We start from the raw sequence: 26,956 nt of genomic DNA, 5'->3' as shown, positions 1-26,956 counted from the left end.
TCTCTTTTTCTGTTCATTTTTAATTAACAACTTTCATTAAACCTTTATTTTATTGTGTTTTTTTAGATACACTTCCAAGTGGAACGTTTATGGTATAGCAATTAATTCGATTTCCCTTTAGTTAATTAAAATTCGCTCAAGACCATTCGTTAAAGTTTCATTCCGCTGATGATATTCGGGGGGTGCATAAATAATGTGTAACGTTTATTTCAGACTATTGAATAATTATTCAACATTCTCAATAGTAATGCGAAGTAATCGAATAAATTGCAAAAAAGGAAAAATATCGAAATTCAACGCCATCGAATGGTCTTTTTTCGACTCTTTCTCATTCTCTCTCTCTCTCTCTCTCTCTTTCTCTCTATCAAACACACACACACACTCGTGCGCATTCGCACACACCCATTCATAACCGGTAGACGATTGCCAGGAGCGCTAGATTGGGGCGAGCAAGGGTAGATTGACGCACCGGCTCATACCGGAGTTGTGGCCCTAGTTCCTATAGGCATCATGATTACGTGGACTTATATTTAGCACATTGAATAAGCGGCCGTGGCTGTTTTAAATCGTACTTACATAGGTTTAAAATAGAGCAAGAGCCATTCCTTTTGCAAGTGCATCGTAGACGCTGATCACGTGTTCTTTTCTTTTCCGAAATACCATAATGAACAACAGAGGCTATAGATTTATTACACGATACGAAAAACTGGAAGGCGGTAGGAGTGTTCGTCGCAAACATAATGAGAAAACAAGGAAACGAGAAGCGTCAACGTAGGCTATCAAGCTGCTAAATGGCTGCCGTCCCTGTGAAGGGGATATTTAAACGATCGTGTCACAGGGCATAGGGTTAAGAGTATATATGATTTTTAAGAGGTTAAACCCCTAAAGAAACACACACACACACACCGATTTATGAGAGAAAAATATCAAATTCTTACAACATTCATTCATTTTTAGCCTTATCTTGTTTATTATACGTTGATGGGCAAATGTATCGTCCGTAGAGTAAGTCAAGACTAGTACTGAAAAACTAGTGTTATATAAAAAGTTCAAATTTAGTTTCTGAATTATTCTAGAAACAATAACACAAAACGCAATATATCATCATACTTTCACGAATTTAAACTCAAGCAAGTCACTCAACAATTGTTTTTTATAAGATTCTATAGCGTAGTTCTCAGCCATCGATATGTGTAAATATTGTATGCGTATAGGGTGATAGGATACTTCAGTTAGGTAGTAATAAAAACGTTTCTTGATAATGTTGTGAAAGTCATCCAATTAATTAATCTCTGAATAAACAGGGCGTAGGGCCGAGAGTTAATCAAAACCAATATACGATATTTGTTTAGATTTTATATACATTATAATTATATAATTAAGAAGTTGATCAATATCAAGCACGTGACCAAGAATATTTTGCTTCCCGATAACAACAACAGGCGAACGACTAAATAGTTGATTGCGAGACACTTTTCACCTTTGCATGCATGAAAACAAAAAAAAAAATTCTCTAAGCGATCCCTCTTTGATATAGTAGCGAAAGTGTAGACGTAGACGTTTACTCAATTACAATGCGTTTTATTATTGTAATTATGACTTTTATGCAAACATCTACATGTACTCGTATATATTATATACATGCTATAAATTATCTATTATATAAACTTAAAAATAATGTTATCGAAAATAGCAACCATAATAGTAGTAGTTGTTTGATTACTCGAAACAATTGATAACAACATAACAACAACAACGTAAGTCCACTGCGTTTGATTGTAACGTCAATAAAATTGCCTTCAAGTTGATTTCGTTTTATTCATTTAGTTATGACGTCATTGTTTACATTGACGACATTCTTTTCACGTATTGTGTGCAATAAGTGAGGAGAAGGGCGTAAAAATCAATTTAGATCAGAGGTCATAACAAAAATTCAACTTTATTATAACCTACGTCACTAAATGCAAGGCATAACTTCCTTAACGTTTTTTTTTTTTTTTTTTTTAGTCAGATTACAATTTAATAAAATTAAAAAAAAAATAAAAATACTAATAATGTGTTGGGTTGAACAGTTTGTCTAATCAAATTGATTTCTATCGAATATGAAAATTTTAACTGCATGCAATTCTTAATCAATACTCATGGTCTTGTTATTTTTTGATAAACGCGTCTCACCCGATGCCGCTCTTAAGCGAAAATTTCTTACGACATAGGAGCAGTTATGCAATAAGGAGCCGAAGAAAGTGCGTCGCCCGATCCAAATTTTTCACATCAATTGAAAAATACTATTATTTAGCGATTTTTCATGCGGAATATTGGAAGGGTATTATAAAGGTAATGGTCGAAGAGTGGTCCGATCCAAACCATTTTCAATAGGATTTGTCCTTGCAACCAACACACGTCAATATTGAACACGATAATGCATCGCTCGGCATCAGTAGGATAGGCAAGATTAAATAACGAAAGCTGATTCTTCCTTAAGTTCTTCTGGGCGTTACACACATCTGCACAAACTTAATATACCTTGTACCGCAAGGGTTATGGAGCATACACAATTATCGAAAATATTTGCATTTAACTTCAACAAGAATAGATAAAAAAAATACATTTTCAGAATTCAAGCAACAATGTTTCGTAATAATCGTTTAAAATGAGTCGTTCCCATCGCATTGCCTGTACGAATGAAGTACGAATATCCAGCCTGAGCCAAAGTATTTTGACAACAATTTTCAATACATTGCGACAACTATATCGTATTTTATAGATCAGCTAGCGTTGAGTAGAGGAAATGTCAACTAAAATCCCGTGAACCTATTTATCCGTGTCTGTACGATATTTTTCGATAAAAGCAACGAAAATTTTTGTTTTCATGTTGAAAAATACAGTAAAGATGGATCAACGTTTGCTATGATATACGATTAAGCGATTTTTGATATTATTCTTTTATTCAATGCCCGAAATGCAGATGGCAGCACTTCCTATCCTATATGCATAGTTTCGTAGATGTGTGGCAAAATTTTGATTGCATATAATCGATTTTGAAATTTAATCCTTTGACGTAAGCGACGCCTGTGGACGTCCATCGCGTGTGCTTCTAAATGCACACGACATCTATGGCAGTCCTTCCTACATTCTTAGTATTATGCAAGGAGTGTGTTTTCAGAAGCACTTATTGATTTTAAAATCATGACTTTGTGCAGGAAAAATTTTAGAAGGCCTTTAAAATAGTCTTTAAAAACATTTCTTTAAAAATAAAGGAAAAAGTTATTACTGTTTCGATAATTGCAAGCACGCTTTTAGGCGTATTAAACTGAGTTTCGAACTTGTCTTGACAAAAGTCCAAAGAAGCAACTTGAGATCACAGATTTATGCCCAAATAATGATTGACGCTTATTACGGCGACATCAACATTTGTATAAACGAACAAATCAGTTAAATCAATTTTCATTTGCGCACTGTTATATACATATATATATATATATATATTATATAATACCGTGATCGAAATATCATAAAACTATTTCATTCAAACAGCGTGGGCTCATCCATCCATCCACGTAGTCTTCTCTTTCTACGGTTGACAGCACTTTAAAACGATATTTAATTTAACAAGCTTGGCAATCAAAGAACGGCAGGAGTTGAATTTTTAGCCGAAAAATTTCGATTGAATAGCGTGTTGTCTTGATGTGAAAACTAAGAACTGCCTGCCTATAATTTTGACGAAAAAATCCAAAGAGACCAACACATTATGCTTCAGTAACGACCAACACCGCTATAGTTAATGTAAACTTAGCCCTAATTTTTTTTGATCAAATTCGTTAAAAAACTTCCGCTATGTAAACTGAAGCATATTTTAAGTTGCGAAGATCTTTCTTTACGGAAGACAAGTATGGCAATTTTTCGGATTACGCGATACCCGATTTAGAAGATTTTGTCCTCTCACATACATTTCAAGAAGTTACACTGCTCTATATTTTTCAGAAAATCGTTTTATTTCTGATTTAACAAATGCATTGGGGATTCTAAAATATTAGTTTGGGGAAAAAGAAATCCATTATTTTTTCGGTAGATGGCTGCACTGATAGATTTCTCGTAAAGTATCGATCAAACAATTTCAGATTTATGCTCGTTGGAAAGGTGACATTTCGCAGTAAAAAAAATTCTTTTGTTTGGTGCATTCAGTTGTGAGTTACAGCGTGTTAAAGATGGAAGTGAACAAAGAGAAAATTCGGTACATTTTACAGTTTTTCTTTGACAAAGGCGAAAATGCAAGCCAGGCGGCTAAAATTGTAAATGGTGTTTATGGTTCCGATACTGTAACAGCCAATTATGTGCAATTTTGGTTTCGTAGATTCCGTTCCGGAATTTTTGATGTTAAAAATGCATCTCGCACAGGTAGGCCGGTCGTCGAAAATGTCGATAAAATCGGAGAAATGATCGAAGTTGACCGGCATGTTAGCAGTCGTGACATCGTCCAGGAGCTAAAAATCGACCATAAAACAGTTTTAAACCATTTACACAAAGCTGGATTCAAAAAGAAGCTCGATGTTTGGGTGCCACACCAATTAACAGAAAAAAACATGACGGATCGAATTTCGATCTGCAAAGCCTTGGCCAAACAGAATGGGATAGACCCATTTCTTAAACGGATGGTGACTGGAGATGAGAAATGGATCACATACGATAACCCTGTGCGAAAACGATCGTGGTCAAACAGCGGTGAAGCACCTCAAACGGCCAGGAAGGTTTTGCTATGCATTTGGTGGAACTGGAAGGGGATTATTTATTATGAGTTGCTTCCATATGGCCAAACGCTAAATTCTGATCTCTACTGTCAACAACTGGACCGTTTGAAGATAGTGATTGACCAGAAACGGCCAGAATTGGCCAACAGGAGAGGTGTCGTATTCCACCAGGACAACGCTAGGCCACACATATCTACAGTGACTCGCCAGAAACTTCGGGAGCTTGGTTGGGAAGTTTTAATGCATCCGCCATACAGTCCGGACTTGGCACCAAGCGATTATCATCTTTCTCTTGCATTGCAAAATTTCTTTAATGATAAAAAATTGGAATCTAGGGAGGATTGTGAAAATCGACTACTAGAGTTTTTTGCAAATAAAGACCAAGACTTCTATGAGAGAGGCATTTTGAAGTTACCTTTAAAATGTCAACAAATCATACAACAAAACGGTGCATATTTGACCCAAATCGGACAATCCGAAGCATGTTAAATAAAGTCCTGAAGTTCATATAAAAATAATGGATTTCTTTTTCCCCAATGTCATTTATGTCATTTGTCAAGTGAACGTATTGCAGACCTTTCTTGACATTCTCTGCACCTCTGACATCGATTTATAGGTTATTGCGATTTAGTCCTTGTCTTTTTTATGCGGGATACGGGTCACATAAATAAGATTCAACTTGTATCGTTTCTCGCAAAACGTTATTGAAAGTGAATACAGTGATGAATTTATATATGTACGTACGCCATATAAATTACGTTGCACAAATTATAGTTTATTTATTCATCTGTTAGTTTTTCTTTTTAACAAATCTTTTATGTGAGAAGTTTTGCTTTCATTGTTTATAACAACAAAAAATTTCCTTACGAGTTACTTATAAATTTATAAATGTGAAATCGTCATAAGAAAAAAGTTTAAAAGTTATATTTTGAGACAATACATAGGTAAACACTATCTCGCGTAAATAAAAAGTTGGCTTTATTTAAGTTACTTGGATTTTATCTAAAGAATTCTGAATTTGAATTCTTGACCTGCAAGAGACTTTTCTACTTTCTATTATTCAATTCTGATTTAAGAATGTTGAAGGCCTGTATGATCAGTTTTAACATTTCACGCGAGATCGCGCGGATAGAAGAACTTGAATAGTGGACAAAGGTACGGTAGTCCATGACCTTTTGAGATCGGGATTATTTTACCATGTTCCCCAATAGATATCGCTGATTAAAATACATGCAATAACCTATTTATTATTTTCGTCATAAAATGCATAAAATTATAAAAACGCTTGCTCTTCAAAACACCCAATATACGAGAGTAGTGCTTGAAAAATCGAGTTATGTTGTCCACTTACTTATCAAACGCTATTGTCCATCAATTTCCATTAAGCAATTTTTAAAAGTTTGACTTGGCTTTCATGTCATGGCCTAGTTTTTGTGTGAAAAACTAAATAAAACTGGTCCGATCCCCTGCATTTTTGAGAGGGTACATCCTTGCATCAAAACAAGTCTATGTACTGAATTTCGTCTGCATATCCGAACAATTACGACCTGCAGACCGAACACAGTAGTGCATCGGTATATACGAATACAAGTCGCAAACATAGACAGACGGACAAATAAGCTTACATCGATTGAGAAAATAATTCTGAATCGATCAACGCGCAAACTGGAAGACGAGTCTATCTTAAGTCTTTCTGAGCGTTGCATACATCCGAACAAATTTATTATGCTTTACACGCATATACGTCATAAATAGCGTAGGTACTAGCGATGGCGATAAATACTCAAGTGTATCAATTGATGAACTGAAAAACGATATATCACTTCATAACGCCACATTCGAATTGAGAAATATTATATCAATGGCTAATAGGTCGGTCACACAAACGAACAGAAAAGGTTTTTGATTTGCGACATCTCTGTAATGAGGTTAAGAATAACGATGTTAATCGCCTAACTGCGCTATTGACTAGTCGTCGTTCGTCTACTAAAAAAAAGTATCTTGTCATGTGTCTCAGAACAAACGCATACGTATCGCCGCCTGCTTCTGCCGTTTTTTATAGATAGCCCTTATCTTTCATTTATCATTACTCATTTTTAATTATTAGTCCAGTTAAGCTTTTATTTTGTCTTTATTAGTTTAAATTTTTTAAATTACAAAACTTATACCTTACTGTCTGCAGTTGATGGCCGGCAGTTGATGGTTGTTTAACTCAACAACAAGTTCCATTGAAAATAATTTAAATCGGATCATTTTTACGGCATCCCGGGCAATTTTGAATATTATTCGCCAAAAAAGATCTATAAAAGCCATTTGACACCATTGCCATTAACTATGCCATGCACAGACTTGTTTTCTGCATCCCATTCAAGCAAACGTATGACGTATAGGTTGTTCTGTGACCTATTCACTTTTTATCGAAAATTTTCCCTTTGCAATTCTTTGCATAGGAGAGAATTCCGTTAATGCAATTCAATCTTTATTTCAATATTTACGTCATAAGTTGATCGCTTGACTTTTATGTCGGATAAACTTCACTTAGACAATGACAGGCAATTATTCATCCTTAATTTCTCGATTAGTATATGTCAGTGACTGCACTTTTCGATAAGGGGCCGCCTTTACTTCCCGCGCTTACTTAGCTTCTCTCGATAACATCGCTTATTATTGCACTTGCAGACATTCTATCACGAGTGATGACACTAACGGGTACAGTTACTTTTCTGACATTGTTCCCGCGACGAACACTTGTGCTAGTAGCGTAATATTGTGCATAAGAGGATTTTGCTTAGTTATTTCTCTATTTGTTATTGTTGAAGTTAATTGCAAACATTATCGATAATTGTTTGTGCCCTACAACAATTGCACTAAAGGGTATATTAGGTATGTGCGGACGTTCGTAACGCCTAGAAGGGCTCAAGAGTGACTCACGTTTCTATTACGGCGATCAACTCAGAATCTCTTTCTCTCTATTTTTAAAATTATTTTCTGAATCGATCTAAGCTTGTCTACTCGTCTGTCCCCTTTTTCCATCTACAAGTCGCAATTTTTAAGATATTCTAACGAAATTTTCTACGCAAACTCGTTTCGACCCAAGGACGAATTGGTTCGAATCGATCCACTTTTTCGACCCTTCCCCGTACAACGTCTTCTTCAAAATTTCTCGACAAAAGACGCTGAGTGATAATACTTCGATGTTCTGAATTGATATGAAAAATTTTTTTTTTGGTTGGAGCAATTTCTGTAGGTCCCTTTTGTATAATCAGAATCTTTATATGGTAAAAAGTTTAAATTTAGAACCATGTAGATCCACTCTTTAAACACCAATGCATATAAGCATTCTCAGCAGATTTAAACCCCCTATATTCCAAAAAGGGCTGATTTTTAAGACTTTATGATGAAAATTTATACATACTAGTAATTTGTCACAAGAATTAAGTGAAGCGCATGGTTCCATTTCTTCTACCCCGCTCCCCGCTTTCTTCTAACATATCCGATTAAGAATAAGCCCTTGCAAACAGGTTAAATTTTTTGGGTTATAATTAAGCAAAAAAAAAAAGAAGAAGTTAACGATCGGGCATTTGGATTACACAAGTCTATTTTTTAGATGCCAACACATATAGGGGATATCATGAGAAGGAAGACCTTGCATGGATAGCAACTGTAATTTGTGACTTTTATGACGGAAACTGAAAAATAATAAAACTCTTAGGAAGTAAGTTAAGTTCGCTTAATTTGGATAACGTCATAACGTCATGTTTTGAGCATCAGCCAATATACGAGCTTTCGTGAAAAGTATACTTTTGCATGGAAATAACGGGTCATTTTTGGCATATTATTACCAAAACGAGTGACGAGGCGCAGTAGGGCAGGGTAACGAAAACTCGTCTTTGCCCGATTCGAATAATTGGCAGAAATTTGACTTCAACTCTTTCTTAATTAAAGGGCTAAGATTTTACACAATAACATCAACAGGCAGGTTTTAACGTCAACTAACTTTTCGTTTTCAGAATCGAATAGTAATTATTTAATCAAATCGTAATATGGATTACATAAAATTACTTGCATTTCAAATGAATTATGTAATATGTGATATTTGATCTGTAATATATTTATGTGAATTCAATGCAAATATTTTTCTTTCTTATTTTTTTTTAAGATTTGCTTCCCGTTATATTTCATTCTACCCCTAATATTACTTTCTAATCGACCAATTTAATATACTTAATGAGAATATAGAAAATAATTAGATATAATATACAAAGAGTATAGGATTTCAGATGAAGACTAGCATTGAATTGCTACTTAATGGCGTTACAATTTGTATTAACAACCGTGTAAATACATGCGATTAAAGATACGTGCACTTGGGGGTGTGTATGAAATGGTTGTTAGTTTGTTTATATTATATATATATATACATATATATATATATTTTTTTATTTTTTTTTATTTTACTTTATATTCCTTAATTTTTGTTCATTTTTTTAGTTTTATTTATTTATTTATATTTTTTTTTTTTTTTTTTGCATGGCTTAAATGTGTTTGTGACCGTGATTATTATAGGCAAGATATAAATGGTGGTAAAAAGGACACGTGGTTTTCTAGTATATGCAATCATAGTGTCAATCATTCGTTTTATATTTCCCCTATCAAACCTATTACCTCGATATCGTTTATTCATAAAAATCGTGTATATAAATATACATATATTCATACACGTAACAAAGACACTCAAATTCGGTTAGACAGGAAGTACATGCTTTCAACTTTCACGTCGTTGTTAAAAAGCATATTTTAGAGAATACAAACGACTAAGTTATTGTTAAAAAGCAAATGCCAACATTCATTAAACAAAAGTGAATTGTAACACTTGCAATGAACGGAAGTGAAAATTAGAGAATATAATTATAAAAATATATATGTATGTATAAATACGGAAAAGGAAATATATTCAATAATAAATATTCGATTGTTTGTTGCAACAAAAAATATGTTATGAAACTTGAAATATATAATCAATTTAGAACTACACGCAAAACTAAACTAAATAAAGTTTAAAGTTAACCTATAGCCTCCTATAACACCCTAAATGCCAAATAATTAATCAAAAATTTGAATTTGAATTGTAAAGACGAAAGGATTCAAAATGCAATGAAAATAGAAGAACAAACCTCATCAATATTTCAAAAAAAAAAAAAAAAAAAAAAAAAAAGAGCAAAAAATAGTTCACGTTTTACTTAACTTACAGTGATTTTTGAATGGACTTTGATAAACACAAATAGAACTCGGAAAGAAAAACAAAAAACTTACAATTGAAAATAGAAACGCCACAGAGAAGGGAAGACTCGTAAAAGCTCAATTATCAATTAATTACAATATATGCAGTAAAGAGGTCAACAACTCTCCTCATATATTACTTTAACAAAAAAAAAAAAAAGGTGCCCTCAACGCATGTACTTAAAAAACAAAAGAAAACAGATAATGATAATTCCAATATGATTTGCATCGATAACTCAACAATTGCAATAGATTTCGATATGAACTTTGTGGTTGGAATGAGGCACAGTTCATACACACAAATATGCAAACATATACGCTTCTTAAACTCTTTGTTTGCACTTCTGGCAAGAGTTATGGCAGTTAGTCGATGCAGAGATCTTCACTAGATAGAGTAGAGGATTCTTCATGCAACTGCATATTTGGCTAGAACAGCATATACGAAACGTTAAAATCTTTCTGCCACTAAATGATCGCAATTGTGATCAGTTCTTCAGCAAGGAGCTGTCAAGTAGAAATACTCTTGGAAAGCTACGTATGTGCCTTACAGAAATATTGTCAAGCGGTGTAGAACGTTTCGAATTTTTGCATAAGAAATTTATCTCTTGCACCTTGGCATACTTATGACGGCTATCACATTCGATATATACTTTAAACATTGCCAATAGAATATACATTAAACGTACTGGGCGTTAGGTGTGCTACGCATGCGGAAGAAGCTTTAACTGTAGATTAGTTACATTAACTAGTCGCGAATGTTTAAACTCAAATCTGTCTTTGTTCATTAATTATTTCATATCTATATTTAGCTAATGGTGTGATCTACATACACATAAAATCTTTACGTGAAACCACAAGTCCTTAACGCTTCATAGATATATGAGGACTATTATGGGAATATTCAATGTTTGTCTTTAATTATAACCGCAATTAGCGTAATAACATTTAAAATGCATATCGATTTTTGTTCGGCTAATGTTGCCAATATTAAATATAAAACGTTTGTAAGCATATGCTTCATATATATATATATATATATATATATATATATATATATAGTATTTAATGCAATTTAATCAAAATACAAAAATAATACGAGCTAGAGATGGTAGGAACTATAGCAACCAGAAAATGTTTATAAATAGTCGACGTGTGTTTTACGAGCTAAAAGGAAAATGTTGTCATACACGCGAATTATGTTCAGCTGCTTGTAAAAGTATGCATACATGGAATTATCAAGCGGTTTAATACAAATGCGAAATCGAAAGGCGACGACACACATGTATAAAACCAGCAAAAACATTATGGTCGGACAAGGGCGGCTATTGAATACGCTACAACAGATCAGAGCTAATATAAATCCGTAAACTGTGTCTTGTTTTCTTGCAAAGACATTCCTTTGAATGGAAACCCTTACAGGGGAGCATGCGCGTCAACACGCGAATTAACATGGGCAGACGTTAGACGGACAGACACGTTTGGCCTTGGGTCTGTTTGGAAGTTGGGCCTGTCTTAAGCATGAGCATGTTCCATACGTCCGCACTAACTTAATATAGTCCGTGGTGTAGGGTATAAAAATGAAGTGGATCTAATTAGAGCAAAATAGGTATATTTTTTGGGACACACTCCATATAAGATATCCCATGAGTAGTCAGTCCTTTGCAAAATGGGTTAATTTTTAATATATTATGATCAAAATTAATTCGTAATAGCGCTTTAGCAAAAGAATTAACGGCAGTAAATTTGGATCACATAGGTCTATTTTATTTTGACCTCAACGCATATAGGCGCTATCACGAAACACCAATTCTTATATGGAGAGGAAAACTAACCTTCCAATATACGAGCTTTCAGGGCAATTACCGCTTTGCATGAAAATAATATGTACTTTAACCAAAACAAACGAATAACTGTAGTAGGCGAGGTGATGTAGGGTATGTAACAGTCAGCGTTGTCCGACTGTAATATTTTTATTTATATTCAATAGGGCTCGTTCGTTCGTTCATTCGTTAGGTCAAAACAACTTACATCTACATCGATAGAATATGATCTTAATGTGTTCTCAGACCGCCTTTATATTACGTCTTTATACTGGTCTTCCGGCGATTCTTAGATAACCATGACCTCTACAACTTTGCAATGGGTTAGTAATCTAAGATCAATTTATGCGGTGGATTATAAATTATAGTTTCTGGCTCACTGGCGGGCGTGTTCATATGTCGACAGAATATTGGGCATAGATATGTCGACGCAGAAATTATTATTGCTAGCAAAGAAAATGACTTGGAAACTTTAACTCGCTATTGAGCTGTGTGTTTATGTACTCCTATTCGTGAAGAAGTGCAATACAGATAAGAAAGTGAATTGGCGGACATTTATCGCACAAAGTGCAAACCGCGATGGTCACAAGTCAATTTTTTAAGTCTTTTTGAAAAACTCTTACAAATCCGTAATGAAATGTTCGTAACGCTGGATCAACGTTCCGCTTGAAAATCTGTTGTAGTCTGATCAGTGAACTGCGCATATATATATATATGCATATATTGTAATGTATTGTTGTTTTTAACTCCCGGGTCTAAATAAGAATAAAATATATTTCAGGCTTTCATTAAAATATTCAAATTCAAGGGGGACGGAATCAGTCAAACACTTTTTTTTTAAATCGCGATGGCTTGGAACGATTGCATCGATTTGTCAAGACCTTCGAAATACACTTCAGTCTCCGCGAGCGTAATGAAGAGTAAAAGAGACGCTGGGGACCAGCAGACGAGGCACCAATCCGAACAGTTTGTCAAGTAAAATCGTGAATACCCAAAATTTCGATATCCTTAGAATGCCAACTTGACTTTTTGGCCATCGAGAACAATTTGTAAATCGTTTTTTTTCTTTTTTTTTTTTTTCGATGGTGAACGTGTCTTCTGCATCTTATTTAAAATCAGTAAACCACGGACGCTCACACAAGCAATCCGGATTGTTCTATTGCGTTGAAAACAACAAAGAAAAGCGACGATTTATCAGTGACATGAACTTGTGAGGAGGGTTAGTCCAGCGTTAGCATTTTTTAAAAATGTGAATTGCTCTTGGAGACAAAACCTACGAGAGAGTTTAGGGAAATATTGATGTATGTGCCATAAATTCGGGATTGGAAATTCTATTAGATAAATTCGGCAATCGATTGCCATGGTTAAGCTAAATCCCCTCTTTATGCCCACCTAGTCTAGTGTTTCTGACATATCTACTAAGTCTAAGTCTTGAGGACAATTGTCTTATTATTAACCTAAAACCCACTTATGAGGTTCGTCAGAGACTGACACAAGTTGAAGTTCGAAGGTGTCAACTTTCAGTCTAGAGCAAATAGATTCAAAACTTGCAGCTAAGTTCTTTCAATATCCGAAAGGAGAGAATAAAACGACTCAATTCGTTTACACGCTTACGCCAAAATTTCTAATTGAGCAGAAAGCACAACATAACGCAATTGTTCACGTATGCCTAACTCATCATACGACTCATCATAAGGCATCATATCTTGATGGACTTGGTTCCGTATTATATCTAATAGTGAATATTTTTGCTTGACAAGTAAACGCACAAGTTTAACTGTAAAAGTTGTTATAATAACAACAATCAATAGATTGAGAATAAATATAATTTTAGACACTAATTATAATAATTTTTGTATTGATTTTTTACGGCGTAACTTTAAACACCTGTTGTGACGTTTGTTAAACGGTGAACGATGAATCGTGAAAAGAAGACCACATGCTTTACAACGTAAAGTTCACAATTTTCAATTCTTCAGTAAAGTCAAGAAATGATATTTTATTACATTACCACCTAAATGGATGCCTTCGTAACATTTTACGGACGCATACACCTACATAGACAAACTAATGTTTATTATCTATAAGGAGAACCTATCCTCAATTAAATATAAAGTAAAATAGAAAGTAATGAAATGAATTCGAACACGCAACATAAACAACTTAAAACGCGTATCAGTAGTGAGGATGAAACTAGCACAGCGCCAATAACTGAAGCCAGTTCGCATGAAGACTTAATTTCAAGAGATACCAATGACAGCGAGGAGAAAGCGAAAGAACGAAAATCACATGCTGACGGTCTACCGTTCTCTAGTAAGCGAGCTCGTACTATCTTTTAATGTCTCCCTTACTTAAAACTTAATTTCAATTTTTTCATATGTTTTACCTAAACCTATACATATATATACATATATATATATATATATATATATATATATGTATGTAGGATTTCTATCGGTCCCGTCTTTGCGTAATGTACGTACGAAACACCTAAGACGACCAATAGCTTCTAGTCCAGCTAAAAGTGAACGTTTGAAAGAACATAGTTGTCCGAGCGATGAATTGCCCATAAGACGATTAAGTCAAGATAGCGGTATTGTAGCGGGCCGTTTATTTGTTGGAGGGGTAAGTATTAATAAATAATTATACTCCCATCTTTGTTATGGAGTTGTTTGTTATCGAAAATATCATAAAGAAGAAACGGAAATTTCGCATAAGAAAATCAATTAATTTTTAATTTTAATTAAATTTTGTTCTTTTTCTGCTTGCTTTCCACTATTGTTTGCTTTTAAAGTAGCTTTCGTGTAATAGAGCCGCCTTAGTGTTAGTAAAAATTTAAGAAGCGTCCTCAAGATTTCTTTCAAAGTTGGTTCGTTTATCATACGTTTGCAAATATTAAGTCAGTTCGCTTTGTCGATCATATATCTTGTAAAAATATATTATTGCGCGACAATGCGGAATTCAATTGAAGATTGAATCAGTGACACGTATACTCTTGATTAAATTCCAAAGACCCGCCTATTTACTGAAATTTTTAATATGTGAGCCGTTGTGTTTGAAAGTGATATAAATCGATTTCTCTCTTATAGAGCGACTATATTAAGGTTGTGCGGAATATCTGCAAGGGCTTAAGGTGGCGCCACCTTTCATGATACCAATCGATTCAGAATCAAATTTAGAATCTTAGAGATTGTCCATCCGTCTGTCTATATTATTTTCTAGTGTCACGGTTACAGGGCGCAATTCATGCACGGCATATTGTGGTGAAAGTTGATACGCTGACAAGTTTCAGGCGAAGAACGAAAGCTATTCAAAATAATTCCGATCGGATTACTTTTTCGACCACTGTGCATATAACGCCTTATTTTGAAAAGCCGATACATGGATATCTGCAGGATGGTGTAGAGTGGTCAATGGTGGATCGTGCGCAACTATAATCGTTTTGTAAACGCTCTGTCTGTCTTATTTTCTTGTGTTCAATCTACAGGCCGCAATTACTTATAAATACTTTGAAGAAGTTGGGTACACTGTTATGTTTTGGGTAAAGGACGGACACTATTGAAAACTATTTAGGTCGGACCACGTTTACGACCACTTTTAATATAACGCCTTATTCTGAAAAGCCGACATATAGACAATTGCACTGTGATGTAAGGTCTTTCAATGGTGCGCAATGCAGAGTTTTTGCTATCAAACAAATGACCAATGACGTTCATAGATTACTGCTTCATTTGCTTAATATTTCGCTTTGAATATGCAAGAAACGTAAGTAACTTAATGCACAGAAGACACTTTAGTTGATGCTGAACTCAGCTTTCAAAAGCTATCCAAATTTTTCGTTTATTTTAGATTGAAACTTGAAAAAAACAAACCTTCTTAAGTAGCATTTTCTAGGTCAGGCTCTTTGGATTAACAACATAGACAGAGCGTATAAAAAATCAATTGATTTTTTTTTCTCTAAAAGTTACTTCAACGATCAAAAAAGACTTTAAAGAGAACTTTTCATTTCAACTATGCAATCATGGATTTATTATTTCCTTTCTTTTGTGGGTTGATCGTACTATCTTTGACGTCATTGACATCAATGTGTGCATGCCAGTATATTGCTGCAGAATTACACATGTTTAAATAAACAAACAAAAATGATTTGTTCGACGTTCACTGTATATTTACTATATCCGATATTGTCGACCGAAATGAAACTGCGGAATGAACAGTCTGCCGCAAAAAGTTTACGTATGTCGTAGGACATTTTTAGTGATAAGTCTGTTGCAAAAAACATTTACAAATGGTGTAAAGACTTTAAGCAGTACCGAGAACGATGTTAGAACAAACAGCGGCCCGCACGGTCATCAACATCTCGATGTCAAGGAAATCAAAGAAGTTCGTAGTCGAAAATCGTAAACCTTGCTGAGGCTATGAGCATTTCATTAGAACTAACCCAAAACGTTTTGAAAGACGTTTTATGCCGCAAACATGTCGATTTTCGCCGGGTTCCAAAGACACTTCATTTTTTGTAAGGAAAATATTCCTTACACAATTGTGAAGCAATGGTTGCCGACTACCACGAACGTGATGAAGCGCATCATCACGGACGCCACTCCGAGCACACGGTTTCAACTCAATTTAGGAGACAAGAGCCACATTTAAAAATGTATTGAAAGCCGTCAAGGAAAACGAGTTCTGTAACTGTCTTGAAAATTAGAAAAAAAAATTGACATAAATCAGACGCGGATTACTTTAGGAAGCGTTAAAATTGAAAGCAAAATTTTGAAAAAATAAATATTTTTTATTTCTCAAAAAGAATTTCAACTTATTTTTTATTGACAATAGTATATCATCACTTATGGCATATCGGAATTATCAATTTTGAATTTGACAAATATTCAACGCATAGTTGTCTCAGTTAGTTCCCTAGTGTATATATATATATGACCCTAGCCGTGGAAGATTTGATTACGAAACCTAGCAAAATTTCAAGTCGTTTCGATCTTTTACTTACAAAATTCAGTGCCCACAGCGGCGCTACCATTGGAAAAATCCGAATTTCATATTTTGTCTGAAAACGTTCCTTATTGATGGCAAAAGAAATTCATCAAACTCACCGATCATGTGGCATGAGGCCAGTGGATGCCCAAAGAAGGTGATTGCAACGGAAAACATTAAAAAAATTCCTGAAAATTATCCTCGATAAACGAAAAGTACAATTACAAGAAGTTGTTGACAATGTCAAAGGGACAGCTATTTTCCAAATGCGTACCGCACTCACTTGCAGTGGAAAATGTTCTAAAAGCCAATGACTGTAATGAAGAATTGACGGACCGGACCTAGCCTCCAACAACAACTACACCATGTAGTTGTAAGGATAGTTCAGAGAAAATGAAGCATATATTCTAATAAATCTTTCTACAGAGCACAGTTGGGCTAATTGTACCGCTCTTGAAGACGATTTTTTCTCTCGCTCTACGGGCAATGTAAAATAACTTCTTCTTGTTGTTTCACGCAAATTACAAATCCTTTCAATCCACGAATGATAATAATCATCCATTTACAACGTCTTATTTAGATTTGATCGAAATACAACTCTGTCCTCAAAATTTGTTTACTTTTTTAAATCCTTTTCGTCGGCTTAATTTCTTTTTATAATATTACAGCCATCAAATAGATAGAACTCTTTTACCTCCCAATCGTTCACAATATTTACCTATATGTTACGCCTCCATTGAATGAACTGAGTCTATGAAATTATTGAAAAGAAGTGTTCTCACGCCTGAATATTTTTATTTTTCTTAGTTTCATTTCGCATAAGACGGGTGCAATTGGGTCGTCAAAAAGCTTGAGAATATACGAAATAAGGACAAAAGAACTCAACTGAACGCAAAAACAATTTATTTCCTATTTAAGTGAAACATTTAAAACTGTATTGCATAATCATAATAATTGCTATTGATAAATCTGTCAAATAAAACGAGGTAGCGTTTAAAAAATTTAAGGAATTTTTATGTTCACGCAACTTCTTAGGAGAGTTCTGAAGGACATGTTTTTCTTCCAATTTATTAGCAGCCACCGTTCGTTGAATCTGCTCCACCTGCTCAACGCCTCAGCTCGAAAACTTATTCGGAAAATACTTTCTCATTCGTAGTAAACGAGCAACCACTTCCGAGGAACAAGAACTTTTTTGAGGCGTTTTCGATGACATCAATGGGAGAGGAAATGACAAGGCTGCCATCTCTTAACTATTACACATCGGCCGAAAATAATTCGATTATTAGTCAAAAATTAGGGAACTATAATGAAAATTCGAGGCCAACATATCAAAAATTAAATGCGGATAATGATCGTCATGGCACTCAATTATCGACAAATTTAGAAAGCTGCACTAAAAGACTAACGTCGATTCAACCATTCGGGCCTAAAGTGGAAAACAATGAAGATATACCCGGTACAGCTATGCATCATTCGTTGGGCCTGCAATTATCAACACCGCCAACTCCCGACCCCAACAACGAAATGGATGCACAAAGCGAAGATAATAATACAATAAATAATAATTTAAATTCGCCCTCTTCAGACACATCCAATATGTTGCCAAATCAATTTGCCTACAAGCAATTGATGCCGTACGAGGGAAATCTCACGCATCCATCGATGGAAAGCAGCCTTGATGGCAGTTACCACAGCAATCATAAAGTCACTATGAATCTGGATAACGGTGTTACTAGAAAACTAAAAAACCAAGACAGCGAAGGCTTAGACGATGAGTCTCTGATGTTTCGAGACGGTCGTCGTAAAATCGATATGGTTGTAGCTTGGGAAGAAGAGAATTTAGGCGTTATGACCGAAAGTGAGTCTAGAAAACGTGATTGCCGTCGCACTTTTATGGAAAATTTGATTAAAGAAGGCCTCGAAGTCGAATTAGAGGATAAAATGCAATCCTTTAACGAAAAAACCTTTTTTATGAAAATCCATTTACCTTGGCGTCTGGAAACCCGTTTGGGGGAAGTTATGAATATTAAATTGCCCACCAAACGTTTCATCACAATATCTGTTAAACCGTCCTGGGTAAGTAGAAAAAACAAAAATTCTCAATTTAACATATATACCCGAACGATTATTCTCGCACTCAAGGACGAGGATAATATAGTGACACGTAATGTACAACATTGGAAGGATATCTGGCAGAAAATTACCAAAAGAATACAATTAGATCATCAAGTGGTAGAAGGTGAAATTTCTTTTAAATCCGCCACTAGAAATGGTAATCCAGAGGAGCAGTAAGTTCTACGAGACTGGCAAATAATCTAAAATGCCTTATGCCATAATTTCATATCACTATAGATTTATTGTGAAGGATCGTGCTACCGCTTATACCAGTGCTCAGCGCTCTTTTATGGTTATGCAAGTCTTAGTGCGGACACCGTTCGACGATAGCGATCGCTGTGGCATCAGACGTTTATTGAACGATAACACATATTTAGGTTGCTTCCCTTTACATGAGGGTCGCTATGATCGGCCCCATTCGAGCGGTATAACATTAGATCGTCGCATACTTTATTTAACTTGGGCTCATCCCTCGCAATGGTATAAAAAACAGCCGCTCTGCTTGGTGCGCAAATACTTTGGCGATAAAATTGCTTTATACTTTTGCTGGTTAGGTTTCTATACGGAAATGTTAGTCTATCCAGCAATAGTAGGCACACTTTGTTTCCTTTATGGCTTAGCAACCCTCAATTCGGAGGACAACACCCCAAGCAAAGAGATATGCAATGAGAGCGGTACGGGTAATATAACATTATGCCCGTTATGTGATAAGGCCTGCAGTTACCAGCACTTATACGAATCATGTTTATTCTCACGTATCACATATCTTTTCGACAATCCCTCAACAGTATTCTTCGCTATATTTATGTCATTTTGGGGTAAGCAATGAAAATGTTTTTTTTTTTTTTTCCACAAGCATGCAAATTATTAATCTTGTTCGTTTTAGCCACGACATTTTTAGAATTATGGAAACGTAAGCAATCAGTCATTGTCTGGGAATGGGATTTGCGTAACGTTGAATCCGACGAAGAGAATCGTCCCGAATTCGAGACGAATGCAACCAATTTTCGCATTAATCCCGTAACAAGGGAACGTGAACCTTATATGTCCACTTGGAATAGATGGATACGTTTTGCGATAACTGGTAGTGCGGTTTTATTTATGGTAAGACGCAGACCTAGATATGCATAATTGATTAATTAATTATTATAATTATTAATGGGCGGATTATTATTAATTAATCGTGACAATCTTAACAATCTTAAGTCAATTATTGTAAATTTGCGATTTGACACACGAATTAAATTGACAAACAGTTTTCCGCAATCCGTTAAGCAACAAAGATGCGCACCTCTCTATACAGCGTTAAGCATGCGAATTGCAAATAAATGAAGCTTCCATCCGTAAAAGATGCGAATCCGACTTTCTAATTGAGCTTTAATTCGTTCAACTCGGCGCCACATTTCCCCGCTAGAATTGATGCCTGCATCATATCGTAAAGGCGGTCGTGCACCTTGTCAATTTTTCTTATTTTAATACAATTTCAGATAACAATCGTTCTGTCGGCTGTTCTGGGAACAATCATTTATCGCATTTCAGTGGTCACTGTCATCTATGGTGGAGGCGGATTTTTCGTTAAAGAACATGCCAAATTATTTACAACAATAACTGCGGCTCTCATCAACTTGGTGGTCATCATGATATTAACTAAAGTAACGCAATCATATTCATGTCAATGATATCTAAATCTAAGTCTGAAATCTGAAATTTTCTTACAGATTTACCACCGGCTGGCAATAAGATTAACAAATCTCGAGAATCCTCGAACCCAAACCGAATATGAAGACTCATACACTTTTAAAATTTTCTTCTTCGAGTTTATGAATTTTTACTCTTCCTTAATTTACATAGCATTTTTTAAAGGCAGATTTTTCGATTATCCAGGCGACGATCAGGCGAGACGTAGTGAATTTTTTCGCCTAAAGAATGATATATGCGATCCAGCGGGATGTTTGTCCGAATTGTGCATACAATTGGCCATCATAATGGTGGGTAAACAATGTTGGAACAATTTTATGGAGTATTTGTTCCCGAAATTCTATAATTGGTGGCGACAACGCAAACATAAAAAAGACACTAAAGATGAAAGTCATTTGCACATGGCCTGGGAACAAGATTACCATATGCAAGATCCGGGACGTTTGGCCCTGTTCGACGAATACCTTGAAATGAGTGCGTATAATATAATGCATTGCGCGTATAGAATTATATAAAATTAGTCGCAGGAATATAATTTTCTTTCTTCTCAGTTTTACAATACGGTTTTGTTACATTGTTTGTGGCTGCTTTCCCATTAGCTCCGCTATTCGCGCTACTAAACAATGTTGCCGAAATACGTTTGGACGCTTACAAAATGGTTACCCAAGCCCGAAGGCCGCTGGCTGAACGGGTAGAAGATATTGGAGCTTGGTACGGTATTTTAAGAATAATTACATATACAGCCGTGGTGTCGAATGCATTTGTCATCGCCTATACGAGTGACTTTATACCGCGAATGGTCTATAAATTTGTTTATTCGGAAACTTATACCTTAATTGGTTACATAGAGCATTCGCTTTCATTATTTAATACATCCGATTATAAAGAAGAGTGGGGCGCAAAGACTGAAAAGGATCCGGATACGTGCGCCTACAGGGGCTACAGGTAGATTATGAGAATTGCTATTTTAATCAAAGTAAACAAACAAATTAATTCACTTTCCTTAGAAATGGTCCTCAAGATTATGAGCCCTATGGCTTAAGCCCTCACTATTGGCATGTATTTGCTGCACGCTTGGCTTTTGTTGTCGTATTTGAGGTAAATTCTATGAAACTTGAAATTTAGACTCTGTCTCTCTCTCTCTCTCTCTCTTTCTCTTTCTCTTTCTCCTCTATTTATTTATTTATTTTTCTTCTTTTTTTTTTCTATGTGTCTCAAATTGGCCTAACTGAGATATCAGAATTTTTTGTTAAGGTAAAGGCCGATTTAACATTTTATGTATCGGGATACCTAGAAAATCAGGAATTCCGCATTCGCTTCTCTCGAAATTCTTATCTATTTATTTTTTTTTTTTTTTTTTTTTTGTTTTGTATATTTATTCGCTCGCTTTTATTACTTTTTATTAACACTTTAATTTATTCATTTACATAAAACTTATTGTGTTTAATTTAAAGCATGTGGTCTTTGTTTTAACTGGCGTTATGCAATTCGTTATACCCGACATACCCGCCGAAGTCCAAACGCAGATGCAGCGCGAGCAATTGCTGGCGAAAGAAGCGAAATACCAGCACGGCATTAAAAGGGCTCAGGGTGATAAGCAAGATTTAATGAGTTTATTCCGTGAGACGAGCAATCGAAATAATCCCAATACCCCAATACCAGAGCTAGGATCAGTAATGCCCCGGCGAAGTTGGGCGCGACGTTTCTCGCGATTAAGTGACACCCTGGATGCTCATGTCGAAGTTGCCGGCCGACCTAAACGATCAACGGAAACATCAACGGTATGGGAAGTATCCTGACAGGAAGAGGAGGCTGAAACTCAAGATATGATGAATGCCAAAACTTTAATACATTAATTAGCAACGAGAAATGCGTCCACCTAAATTTATATAGCACTACGAATATAGATGTAATTCAAGAAGAAGCAAAATCTATGAAAAAAAGAAATGGTTGTGCATCGAACTTCTTTATCTTATTTAGTGTTATCCCTGTATTTGAACTGTAAAATTTCGCTAAATATTATACAAAGTTTGGTCTAGAAATAACCAAAAATTTTTTAATAACCACTACTGACTCTTGTCAACGATATTTGCTTGCAAAATAGGACAAAGATTCATTTGCCTGATGTACATCACATCACATCGTGCACCTCAGACATTTTTCGATTCATTTAATTATCGCTTTCGTTTTCGAAAGTTAATTTTCACCTACATGATTATCTTCTACATTTTGACACGTGGTTGTCTTTTTGTCTTTATAAACGACCCGTACATACTGCGTCTTATTGCTACATGATAAGTATCGATGGATCCTTGGACGTTGCTGATTTAGATAATCTTCGAACTGACCCCTTGAAGAGTTATAAGAACATATTTGAAGGCAGTTTTTTAAGATCGCAATCATGAGTTTTGTAAACGAACCGAATACAAAACGGACTAAACGATTCCACACACCGACCACCGATCACTGACCATCAAGCTGTTAAAGGGGCGATCTGATGAACATTATTATTACATGACCTTGACATATCGCACAACAATCATTAAATTTATGTTTCAAATTGCGCTGCTAGTGGTAGTAAATTGGGAAATATCTGATGCAAATATTCTACCAGGACTGTTCGATTTTATTTTTGTTGGCGCTTGTCTTCAACGTTTCACATTTACATTTTTATTGTTGGCTCCTCACCTGCTCGAAGAGCGTGAAGAACGTCGTGCCAGGATAGTTGACCCCGCTCCAGAACGTCCTTACAATAGCTTAGATGCGAATATATTCCGTTTTAAATTTAAAGCCGCTAACAATAAAAATAATTGCTAGAAGATTAAAATCGATTGTAACGTTGGAAAGTAGCTTCAATAAATCACACATACCTCCGTCCATGATGGCAGACCACATGAGGAAAAGCATAATTCCCAGTATGGTAAACCTAAATGAGCAATGGCCATACGCAAATATTCGCTGAAGCTATCGGCGAGAAATACCCATTTTTGTCCATTTAATTCCAACATATAAATTTTGAGGGTGTTAGAGCCGGTGGTATCGTAAATCAGACACACTTTAGCTACGTCATTGACCATATTAAATTCAAATATCTTTGTTTTTGGCCCGATAATAGGCAGAGGATGCCCCCATTGATCTTTAGAAGGGCTTGCAGACACCGTCGTACAAGACATCGATGTCGAGCCAGAAACTATTGTAGCTGAGCTATTAGTACTAAACGAAGTATCGGATGATGAACGCTTAGAAGAATCTGAAATACATGTTGCGATTGGGGCGCCAGCTGCATTTGCAGCATTTGCCGTATGTTGCACATTTGATTCAACATTCTCGCGTAATAATGTGATCTGTACTAAGTGAGGAATATTTATATATCCCACACGTCGTATATCATTTACTAAAAATAAGTTCTTTCATCGACATGAAACTTTCGCAAAGATTTTCTCTCGCACCTACCTCCGTATTGGTAACTCCAATGTAGCAATAAACCGTCGGTGGACAGATAAAATTTTTTCATATCCTCGGGCAAATAGACACCATGCCTTTGCTCCCAAGTCATTACTTGCGTTTTCTGACACGGTTCCCGTTTTTCACATATAATATTAGATACTCGCGGCACGGACTCTATTAGAGAAGGCGAAATTCAGTTTTCAAATGCAAAATAAATCCACTGTATAACGATGAGGTTACTTAAGACGCTGCCCAAGCCCAATGTTAAATTTTCATAGAAAGCCTCATCTGGCGAAAGTTTTTTCATTCTTTTTATGTCAATAAAATAAAATTTGAAAAATCTCTTAAATATATTTATGAGTAATCAACTCAATAGCACATATACACAAAATGATATCCGATTTGTTTCTTATTTGTAAACAATGATGTAACTATGGGTAACTTTTCAAAATTTATTTATCAAAATATATTATACTATAGAAGAAATTTGCCACACGATGAAATATTACACAAGATATTACCCAAGATATCATGTGTGCTCCTGAAGAGCATTGGCAACTTAATAATTATCCCTATAACTTTGCTTCAGCATTCAGGCGTAAATTTACTTTTGTGGGTCATACACACACACACACACACACACAAACCCAAACAAGATGCATGAAATATATACGCGCCTTTAGCCCATCCTATTATAATCAAATGATGAGAAGGGAAACGAAATTGAAGACCTGGGCGTATATTATTAGGGGCTTTTTAATTTGAAAAATTTATTATAAAATAAGAATCAAATTAAATTGAAATGAAAAAACAAAGACTTTTTTTACCTAATAGAAATCGACACTTTGATTTTGTAAATCAGCAAACATTTTATCTCTTATTGTCGGGCGAGGATCCTCTTGAATTTCTGTGTTTATAGCACCAGCCTGGCCTAACATATACTCGAATTCTTCCAATGTTAATTTTTCACCTCTCAATTCTATTGGACCGATTAACTGTTTCTTTAACTGTCCTTCATGATAAACGAAAATTGAGGGCAAATTCTTTTCGGGGAAATTCGGTATACAAGTTGTAGCAATTGAACGCAGAAATTTTGTTTGAGGGAATCGTGCAGCTAATTGCTGCATATGATGGTGTATTAATGCGCATAATGGAACGCCATTGGCGTAGAGATGCAGCACCACCCAAATGCCTTCTCCAGCGTTAGTCACTTCGTTCACATAATCCTGACCGGAAATTTCTCCAACTGCTCCAAATTTCGCTTTTTCGGCGAAAGCCTTTAATTCAGCTATACGTTGCTTTCGATAGTATTCTAAAATTTCGTCATCCTCAGAATCTTCTAGTTCGTCCAACTCATTCAAATTCATATCCTCGACTTTTTTGCGGTTAGATTCAGGCAAATCAATTCTCCGTTGTATAGCATCGTCTAGCATTAACTGAACTTGATCTTCGGTAATTTCAGCTTCCTTTGGTTTGGGAGGTAAAATACCTTTAGAACGTAATATATCATTCCACTCAGTGTCTTCAAGAGGATCCTGGAGAGAAGAATATATATAGTTAGCGAAATTGTTATGTGCGATTACCATAAATGGTAATCACAATATATGAATTAATCTATATATATATATATATATATATACATATATACATAGCTTATGAATAAATTAACTTTGTTAAACAAATACCTGCATGTTGCTGATTAATTGGCCAAAAGAATAAGCAAATACTTTTTACTTTAAAGATGTAATTTAGAAACGTTGACTTTATAGATATCTGTGACTAATAATTTTTACCAAGTGCTTTGCCAGGACTGAAAGCAAAAAATATCTATCATTTCATTAATGCGACCCTGACAAACAGCTGTTTTTGCACTGTGTGAAATCGCGTTGCCATAGTAATAGATTTGGACTTGAAGCGGCATTCCGAACGATAGTGGAGCATAATATCTCATGAGATAATTGTCAATCATGCATTAGTTTTTGATAAAAATTTATCATTTAAATCGATAATCGAATCCAGTTGGTCTGTTATTTAACAGAATCGATTCCCTTTTGTCGGTAAAGTTGGGCATTTGGTCTGTTATTTAACGGAATCGATTCCGTTTTGTCGGTAAAGTTGGGGATTTAACGTTAGCTGCTTGGCGTTAACATTTTTGTTAAGTTGGGCATTTAACCATTTATTTATTAAAAGCGACTCTGTGCTTTCAACAGGGAATTTAACCATTTATTTGTGGCGCCTACCACGATACTCAAGGATGGAAAACCGTGCTTATATGCTTAATGTCTCTTTCTCCGTTATAAAATTAATTTAATGTACAAAGCAGTTGTAGGAATTGAATAATTGCAAAAAAAATATGAAAGAAAAGAAACTCAAAAATATTAATCGAGTGAAAAATAAACTCGTGTCTCTCGTGTAAAAGTTTGCGAATAGGGCTTCATAAGTTAATTATTATTGCGTTAGGATCCTATTGGACGCAACCATAATATTTAAAATAGTACAATTATAACCCAGAAAATTATATAATATAATAATAATAATTATAATTATAACCCGAAAAAATCTCTCTCTAACGAATTAATTCTGAGGTTTACACCACTGTAGAAGTCTAACAAAATCGTTTTTTTTTTTGTTTTTTAAATGAAAGAAACGGATCACAGAATAATAATGTTCGAATACGTTAATAAGCATATATTTGGATGTAAAACAAATTTTCTACTTTATGGAACGCTTGACGTTGCAAACGTTTGAACAAAACTTAGCATAACGCGTGTGGTGAAAAACGGGAACAACAACAATTATTTATGTTTGACACGCTTAAGCTTGACGCTTTCGTCTTCCTCTCTTGTTTTTTTTTTTTTTTCACCC

General features: G+C 35.1%; 3 protein-coding genes across 3 annotated transcripts; 1 reads left to right on the top strand and 2 right to left on the bottom strand.

Moving 5' to 3' along the window:
- Positions 1-13,980: 13,980 nt before the first annotated feature.
- On the top strand, positions 13,981-22,462 carry LOC119644919 (anoctamin-4). The gene is made up of 11 exons (XM_038044663.1): positions 13,981-14,158; positions 14,292-14,470; positions 17,906-18,907; positions 18,974-19,119; positions 19,184-19,764; positions 19,833-20,050; positions 20,434-20,598; positions 20,665-21,118; positions 21,196-21,589; positions 21,652-21,742; positions 22,099-22,462. Exons 1-11 carry the CDS (start codon positions 13,981-13,983, stop codon positions 22,441-22,443), a joined length of 3,753 nt encoding a protein of 1,250 aa, XP_037900591.1. The 3' UTR covers positions 22,444-22,462.
- LOC119644917 (tubulin polyglutamylase complex subunit 2) lies at positions 22,462-24,398 on the bottom strand. The gene is made up of 4 exons (XM_038044662.1): positions 24,332-24,398; positions 24,098-24,283; positions 23,515-24,038; positions 22,462-23,457 (listed from the first exon to the last, which is right to left on the bottom strand). Exons 1-4 carry the CDS (start codon positions 24,396-24,398, stop codon positions 23,392-23,394), a joined length of 843 nt encoding a protein of 280 aa, XP_037900590.1. The 3' UTR covers positions 22,462-23,391.
- On the bottom strand, positions 24,187-25,944 carry LOC119631839 (viral IAP-associated factor homolog). The gene is made up of 3 exons (XM_038024364.1): positions 25,777-25,944; positions 24,919-25,626; positions 24,187-24,265 (listed from the first exon to the last, which is right to left on the bottom strand). The coding sequence occupies exons 1-2, from the start codon at positions 25,780-25,782 to the stop codon at positions 24,919-24,921; spliced, it is 714 nt and encodes a 237-aa protein (XP_037880292.1). The 5' UTR covers positions 25,783-25,944; the 3' UTR covers positions 24,187-24,265.
- Positions 25,945-26,956: the final 1,012 nt, after the last annotated feature.

The sequence above is a fragment of the Glossina fuscipes genome, unplaced genomic scaffold (assembly GCF_014805625.2).
Source record: "Glossina fuscipes isolate IAEA_lab_2018 unplaced genomic scaffold, Yale_Gfus_2 1, whole genome shotgun sequence".
Taxonomy (NCBI): Eukaryota; Metazoa; Arthropoda; class Insecta; order Diptera; family Glossinidae; genus Glossina; species Glossina fuscipes.
The sequence above is the reverse complement of the archived record's forward strand: the minus strand, read 5'-3'. Positions and strand labels throughout refer to the sequence as shown.